Below are 8,393 nucleotides of genomic sequence, written 5' to 3'. Positions count from 1 at the left end.
GAATGTTGGATGTATGTAAAGCACACAGTTTGTGTCAGCAGAGTTGTGCTCCATGACATGGTAGTTGAATCTATTCTTGAACAGGGCAGGGCTGGTCTGTGAAGGTTGTAATTCATAGCTTCAGAAAAAGCAGACACTGATGAAATATTAATTGTTATGCAGTAAAGACTGATCAGGGTGATTATCAGGTGAGATAATTTATTTAGACATTGGGACTTAAGGGTGATTGTGGTGGCAAAGTGCTGTTGTGATGTGAAAGGGACAAGGCTGCAACAGCCAAAGAAGAGCAGGACAAGATGCAGGAAAGTGCATCTTCTTCAGGAATGCAGAAAAGCAAATTACTAATGAAAGCTTGTATCTTTCAGATGGAGAGAAATAAAGCTTGCTCTTTGGAAAGAGGCAAAGTACAAACACTGTCTGCTGGAGAGATATTGGCATATTAACTTGCAGCCTTTCACACCTCAGAAACATAGAATGCCTTCAACAGATGAAGCAGAAAACAGGTGCCATCAACCTAAAACTGTTTATTGCCATAATATTAAAAAAATCCCCAAATCATCTGGAGAATAAAGTAATAAATTATTTTGTACAATTTCCACTTACGGGCAAAATGCAATTTTGTTCTAGTCTTTGAAAATAAAATTTGAGCTGACATGTTAATTTATTAAAATACATGAAAAGCATTTATGAAAACTAGTCCTGTTGCCTATTCTATAGAGCAGTGTACATACAAACAATTTATGAGATCTCTGGAATGGTATTTATTGTCTTTTGCTGAATGTAAGAAAGTTTAATGATACTAACAGTTAAACCAGCTGTTACTCTTCATTTCTCTGATAACTTTTTTAGCAATAAGATCAAATTCCCACTGTTTTGATCCATGGAAGAAGTAGAACAATCCTGGAAATGAAAAAGTAAAGCATTATGTTATGGATAGAAGAAATAGCTTCATTCTGACAAATCACCTTTGTACACACAGGAGAGCATCTCTTCATTTCTGTCTTTTGCAGGATGCAGCAATAGTGACATTCATCATAATTTCAGAACTTAAGACCTTTAGAACTAAACTGATTTTATTTAAAAGCTCATTTCATTTACCTTTCTGCTGAAAAACAGCATCAACTCTCTGAGTAATTCCTGGAAACTCAGCAACTGTCAGTCTAGGATAACCCTTCTCCATGGTCTGGTTGTTTTCATCAAACCTAAGTCATATGAAGGGAGACATGCAATTTTCCAGAGTTTAGATTCCAATTCTGCACAGAGTTAAGCAGGTTTTAAAAGGTGTCCATCATCTGCAATTTAGTTGGTTTCACTGGGGTTGCAGGAGAAAGTTATGTCATTTATTTGCACAAATGGCCACAGGATACTGGCCAGTGTGTTTCCATGAGGCTGTTACTTGTTTGCTGATGAAGGCAGGTACAGCTCCAAAGAAGCATCCTAAGTGAGAAAAATTGAAGACCCACATTTTTGACTCCAGGGATGGATTTACCTCCTCTCATGATAACAGTGTGACAGACAGTGCATGGAAACTGGACAGGTTCATTCCTGTTACAGCACAGCTCCTCTCAGACTTTGGTAAGATATTGTACATAGTCCTCTACTAGCTGACAGATTTAGATGGAGGCAGGAAAGCTGGCTTATTTCTAATACAATTAAATTCTTCCTAACTGATCCAAGACAATTTTTATGAGATGGAGCTAAAATAAGGGGGTTGAAAGAACCTAAAACGTTCTTCCAGATTTGAGGAACCCCCTCAGGAAAATAAACAAAACCAAGCAAAAAAAGCCTTTGCTTTACTTCTCCTTGGATACAAGAAATATTTTTCACAGGCACATGAGGCTGAGAGAATGAGTTACTAGGTAAGAAATGTGTGTTGTGGTTTTCTTGCATGCTATTTTCTTGTGACCAAGACAGTAAAATAACAATGCAAGATATTGTAAATACCCTACCCAAATTAATCAAAATCAAAAAACAGGAAACCACAAGAATCTTAAAATCCAGCTGACACTGTGTGTATCACTGAGGAACCCCACAATTAGTCACAGTAAAATCTGTGTGACCCACGCTTGCCCTGTTTGCCTGAGGAAGATCTTTGCTGCCATTGTCCTTGCTCACAGAAGGAATCTTCCAGCTTCCCAAAGCTGACTTCTTTTTTCTACCTGCCTGATCTTTGGATATCAGGACTCATTCATGCCAGGTTGGGAACAGGATTTAGAGGGAATATGTCAAAAAGTCAGCACTAACCAGTCAAAGGCAGGAAAGGAACTCTCACTTTCCTTTTCTGAAAGGGATAAAATAATCCAGGACTTTTCAGAAACCAGAGAAATCCTGAACAAGCCATCACAGCCAACCTTCTGCTGAAGTAGGTTAACTTTGGTCTTTAATTTTTAGAGACGCTTTTGAATTGGTAAAAGTTCTCTAGGTGCTGGAATTTTTTTCATCTTCCAGGCATAATATATCAAAACTTGTCTATATTTTGGATGCCTACTTCAGGACACAGTCTCTCCAAAGACAAAGTTATACCCTTCTCCCCATGCAGGAGACAAAGAAAGACTTCTATGAAAAGTAGGATTACTAGAATTGCCTAAAAGGTCTACTTTCTCTTTTATCACATAGACACTTAATTTTTTATCCAGATTATATTGGAGTCATTCATTGGAAAACATTTGTCAATTCTTCTTACCTCCAGTACTTGTCACCTATGAAAAAGTCTGTCTTCCCTGTATTTTTATTACAAACAGCTGCATCAACTTTCTTGACACCTTTAGGGAAGCCCAGTGTGTTGATATTCTTTGGATAGCCAACCAATACCTGATATCCACTGATAATCCAGAATTTGTTGCCTGTTAAAAGGAATTAAAATATTTAGTTACATCACTCATTTTCAGACAATAAATGATAAAATGCATCACTTTATTGTAGGTTGTAGAAAAACTAGAAATATTTGGAGTTTTTTTTTATTTATTTCAAAAGTGAAATAAAAGAAAAGGATTTTATGCACGCATCCCTTCTTCCCACATTAAATTAAGAAAAAAATTAAAGAAAATATCATACTTCACCTTTGAAAAGTAGGATCTGATCTTTTGTGTTCTCGTATGCAGCTTCAATACCAGGAGTCAGATTTGGCCAGAAGGCAGAAATTAATTCCCTCTCAGCTTCTGAGTTATCAGGATATACCCGCCATAAGTGCCTGATTTAAATATGAAACAGGTTTTGTAGTACATAACAAACCACAGAAACTTCTATATGTGTAAAGGATGTGAACAACATTGTGACTTACAAGCTCCTTCTTGTCAGTGGAGCTACCTGGCTTGATGTGTCAGAAAGGAAATAACTCCTTGTGCTGGAAAGTGTTTGGTTTTTTAATTCTTTCTTCATTCTGGCATTTGATTGATAACTGATTGATAAATGGGATCAGTTATGAGCAGCTGAATAGTTCAGGTTGTTCCTGTACTGTACAGTAAGTGGGTTAGAGGAGCCCAAGTTGGACTTACTGTAACCTCTTCATCAGATGAATTCCCCAGATGATTTTGGGCTTGCAGAGGTGATTGGAGAAGAGATGGGCTCAGCTGTATTGTCAAACATACTTATTTCTTACTTAGTTAGTTACTTAGTTAGTTAGCTACCTAGATTAGTAAAATTAATTAAATACTTAATTAAATGTTCAAGGCCAGGTTGGATGGGGCTCTGAGCAATCTGGTCTAGTGAAGTGACCCTGCTCGGAGCTAGGTGATCTTCAAAGTACGTTCCAAACCAAACCTTTATGTGATTCTCAGGAAATATTTGCATCATTAAGTCAAGTCACTACTCAGTGTAACCTTCTATATTTTTGGGAATAAGGTCTCATTGGGCTTGAAGTGTTTTCCGGAAAAAAATGCAACATGTTTTTTCACAGGATCCTGTGAAAATATTAATATAGCTTATAGCTGCTAAAACTTTTATTTCCTTGAATTGAAATCCATTTGTCTCACTGTAAATCCTGCAAACATGTGAACCACAAAAGTATTCAGTCTTTGTATAAATAAAAAAAATTTAAACCCCACACAGACAAATGTCATATCAGTATTTACCTGCCCTTTAGAAAAATGACTTCTTGTCGGAATGTAGTTATAGCATCAAAGGACATCTGGGAGCCACAGATTTTAGGTGAGGTAGGGGTAGCTGGCCTTTTATCTGGGGTGCTTGGTGGGGATCCTGAGTGAGACATTTTGGAGAGAATACACCAAATTGTAGAAATACTAAGGTTTCCACACTTAGCTCTTTTTTTTTTAACATTATGCAACTATGATTAAGTTTATGGTGAAACTTTGTGAAAGAGATTATTTCTCCCCTGCTTACCTTTTGTTTTAAAGCCATGGATTTTACTCACCGTAAATGGACTGAATGGCACTTATATCATCTGGAGAGAGAGGAAATTCACTGGGGCTGATGTAGGCATAATTGGGAAACATGAGAGCCCTCTGATCGTTAGAATGGGAGAGACCCAGGGCATGGCCAAACTCGTGAGCAGCAACAAGGAACAAGTTGAACCCTTAAGAAATGGGCAGAGAGAAGAGATGGTCAAATTTTACTCAGTAAATGGCTGCTATGACCACAGCAGGGCTGTTGCTCAGTGAGAGTTTTCATACAATATAGGGAATTTTCATAGTTCACTAGAGAATGCATCTATGTGAACATATTTTTGTACAGGACAAGATTGTCCCCACTAGAAGAGAGAGACTTTTGAGCCTCTTGCTTTCTGTTAGCTATTGAAAGTGTGTGTTTGTCATGAGTAGATATCTGGGGGTGAGTGTGGGTGCAGCTCTTTGGAATGTCCTGGCAGGGTTTCCTGGCTGAGGTAGAACAAATTAGATAGTGAGTCAGATCAAACTAACAGCTCTCCAGGGCAAGGCAGGAGGACACACTCTGTGCTCACTGAAGGTATCAAAATGTCACTCTGTGTGTCACTCTCCCTCCTACAAACCTGAGAAAGAAAGGTGAGATCATCAATAGACAAGGAAAAATAAAATGTTAGCAGAATGCTTCACCTTTCTACCATTGGGACTTTAAAGCATATGGTCTCTTTAGGGATTTGTCAAACAGAATAAATTTTTTAAAATATCGTGCTTCTGCATGCTTATTCCCTGTGAAATATGTTAACACAACAAATAAATAAAAACAGAATTTCCTTCAACATGCATCCCTCAAAGAAACATGCCTTTCTGAATTAGGGAAGAATAATCATCTGCCCTGCAGACCAAGATCCAGAAATGTCAACAGATTTAATGAATATCACAACTCTGTGGCAGAGGAGAGGACTGGTCATCGATTGCCCAAGAAAGGCTGGTTGAAGCCAAGACATTCACTTCTCAAAAACCCAAACAAAATAAAGCCTCATTTTTTCCACACGTATTTCCAGTTAGTCTTCCCCTCTCATGAATCTTCTGAGTGCTATGAGTTCTGCAATGTCTGGCTGCTGAGCAACAGCAGAAAAACTGTGGTTGACCCATCCAGTCCCAGTATGGGGAAAAAATTACAATTTAATCACGTGACATGTCCAGCCCTCATCCCTCTCTTTTTTTCCCACAATAAATCCACACTCTCCTCCTTGTGAGGTGGTTTTACAGCATCTTTCTGTTCATCAGCGCTGTGCACTTCCTGAAATCGGTTCTCTTGTGCAGCTTTCCATCTCAATAAGTGGATAAGGATCTAAATCTCCAGAGGGTAATGTGCCTGTGGACTGCCAGAGCTGTCAGAGGCAGTAGTGCCTGGAGGCTGAGTGGAGCAGACATGTCCCAGGCAGATTGAGGTTGGGCACTCAGGGTTCCCCTCTCTGCTGCCTATTAATGAACCTGTTATGGAAATTTTAGTGAAGACTCTTCATTATCACTGGTGGCTGTATTGATTTTTAGGTGTTGGGGATGTCCTCTGACGCCTGCTGCAAAACACAGGCCATGGTAGTGCCAGGCCTGGTGTGCACCAGGAGGGGAAAAGAGGAAGCTTTTATCAAGGGTTGTGAAACTCTGGGCCACCACCAGTCCCCAGGTAAGAGTGGCTGTGTCTGTGGCATTCCTACCTGAAAAGAAGTGTCCTGTTGATATTTTTATCAGGGCTAAATAAGGACTAGAGTAGATCAAGGTTAGTTTATGTCTATGTCATTGTAAATATCCCAGCTCAAGGACAGCCTATAATATCCTCAAACTGCTCCTATGGTTATTGCACTATTTCATCTCAACCTCCTCCTTCACTTACACAAAATCAAAATGAAATTTATTCATCTGCATAACAATTTAGAAACCTTTTGGAACCTACCAGCTGAGCCTGTGGTCCAGTCTTCATCCTCATCAAAGTGCACATCACCGCCTAAACCACTGCCAGGTGGAAAGGCATGAGCAAGAACTCCAAGGGGGCCATCAAAATAACGAGGGCAATGTCCATGAACTAAATAATATGAAGTTGATACAACACTAAGCTTAGGTTATGACTATTGAAAAATCTATTAATAATTTCATCACTGTATGCAGTATTCATATTACCTTTGGTCCCAAAAGCAATCATTATATCTGCTATTCCCTTATGAATGCGAGTGAACACCAGCGGGGTGACAGCGCTCCACACTTTAAATGCCTTCTCAATTGCTTTATCCACATCCTCCTTGCTCATATCTGGTGTGTAGTTCACAATTCTACAGTTATGACAATTCAAGTATAATATTTAGTATTTGCAGAAAAAGAAATCCCTAATATTGTTAAGTAGATGAACAGAAAATATAAGAAACAATTTAACCTGTAAACAAATAGTTCCCAAGATTCATCTTGGGCTGAGTGAGTTTGTTATGTGAAAACTGAGTGTGTTTGAGTATGTGATAACTGTCCAATATGTCTTTTTCATAACAGTTGTGTACACATTATCAGTTTTTTCTTAAAATGGGCCTTATCCAGGCGGTTGTCACGTAAGCATGAGGAAAGTTACCTCCTCAGGTTTCTGTGACTACTACACTGTTGTCTCAGCAGATTTTAAAGATAGTGAGGCTTGTACAGGGTGAAATTGATGTTTCTGTTTGGCTAACAGAATGTTGTTCAGGAGTGATACATGACAGGAAAGATACTATGGTTGAACCAGTAAATGTAAAATACCCAGCTTGATTTTCAGAAATTCCTCTCAGGAGCATGCATAGCTAACAGCTGTGGAGAGAAAAACATTTATGTATTCCCAAAAGGAAACCATTGCTATAGAAGTCTTATTTAAATATAACAAATTTGTATACCCACAAACCTAAAATTTAAATTCAAAAAGTAATTACTTAAATACTACCTGTATGTCAGTTTGTTTTTTTTCCATCCAGGCAGAGTAAAGCCATAGAAACCCACATCAGGAACTCCACACCTGGGTTTCTTCATCATTTCCAACGTCTCATTATCCAGTTTTCCAGTCACTTTCAAACCAAAAAATTGTTGCATTTTCTGAAGTTTTTCATCTGTGGATTCAGTGTTTGTTTTCCATCCAAGTTGATTTGGATCTGGCTCAACAGCATAGAAATTATTCAAATAGTTCTAGTGGAAAAAAAAAAGTGAAATGTTTCAAATTTTGATCTGTTTCTTGAACAAATAAATATCTTAGGACTGATATTGTTTGTGTAGGTTGCTGGCAAAACCTTCTGCCTGTGATTTTGGAGCACAACAGATGTTTTCCCGAGGATCATAGCTAAACAGAAACAGACAACATCGTCCTGACTCTTACTTACTTGACATTTCCAGTTTGTGCAGATTTATCCTACTTTGGTAAAGTTTGGACAACAGAGTTGTAGGCAATAGCATTGTCTCAGACAGGCAGCAAGCTGCTGTGCAACTGGAACACACAGAACAGGTCTAAAAATAGAGGTCTCAACAGATCCCAGATATGAACAATGGAGTTACCTGTACGAGCTTTGCATCATCTTCATTGTCTGTCTCTGGGTGGATGGAAAGAGCGCTAGAAACAGCTGTGCATGTTACAAGCCAAAGTGGAAGCGCCTTCATTCTTACTCTCATGCCGGTCCTGGTAGGAGAGCCGTCTGCTTTCTGCCTCCTTTCTCCTGTCCCAGTTTGTATGGTTATGGGGTGCTCTGGAGAGCCAGCTGTGGACTGACTCAGAGCTCATCATGCTCTGATTCCCTCCACACAAGCTATAACACTGTGCAGACTGACACAATAAAACTTAATTGAACCCATCCCATTTCACAGTCATCTGAAGTCAGACGGGATTTGAATGTACCAAAGCCTCTTGGCTACCCCTTCAAAAGTGGCACTCAATTTTAGTTATTTTACCCTGATTTCATGCCAGATTAAGTGATGGAAAAATGCAAAACCTTGTAAGCTGTCCCAACACACCTGTGTGAAATGGAACACCAAATGTAGGGGTACTCTATATACTCA

The 8,393-nt window shown here is 38.9% G+C and overlaps 1 protein-coding gene across 1 annotated transcript; it reads right to left on the bottom strand.

Moving 5' to 3' along the window:
• Window positions 1-504: 504 nt before the first annotated feature.
• On the bottom strand, window positions 505-8,153 carry LOC111924340 (matrix metalloproteinase-27-like). Its single transcript, XM_023920524.2, has 10 exons — window positions 7,896-8,153; window positions 7,294-7,532; window positions 6,516-6,664; window positions 6,292-6,420; window positions 4,370-4,531; window positions 4,071-4,194; window positions 3,060-3,190; window positions 2,684-2,843; window positions 1,099-1,202; window positions 505-900 (listed from the first exon to the last, which is right to left on the bottom strand). The coding sequence occupies exons 1-10, from the start codon at window positions 8,007-8,009 to the stop codon at window positions 800-802; spliced, it is 1,413 nt and encodes a 470-aa protein (XP_023776292.2). The 5' UTR covers window positions 8,010-8,153; the 3' UTR covers window positions 505-799.
• Window positions 8,154-8,393: the final 240 nt, after the last annotated feature.

The sequence above is a fragment of the Cyanistes caeruleus genome, chromosome 3, assembly GCF_971803275.1.
Source record: "Cyanistes caeruleus chromosome 3, bCyaCae1.hap1.1, whole genome shotgun sequence".
Lineage (NCBI taxonomy): Eukaryota > Metazoa > Chordata > Aves > Passeriformes > Paridae > Cyanistes > Cyanistes caeruleus.
Note: the sequence above shows the minus strand (reverse complement) of the source record. Positions and strands in the feature narration are given on the sequence as shown.

What these genes read in the sequence shown, in the direction of transcription:
- LOC111924340 (XM_023920524.2), bottom strand. Translation starts at nt 8,009, where the DNA reads ATGAGAGTAAGAATGAAGGCGCTTCCACTTTGGCTTGTAACATGCACA. An exon ending in GATTGCTTTTGGGACCAAAG is followed by an intron (nt 6,421 to 6,515) that starts GTAATATGAATA and finishes CATATTATTTAG; the next exon opens with TTCATGGACATTGCCCTCGT. An exon ending in ATAGGTGACAAGTACTGGAG is followed by an intron (nt 1,203 to 2,683) that starts GTAAGAAGAATT and finishes CATATGACTTAG; the next exon opens with GTTTGATGAAAACAACCAGA.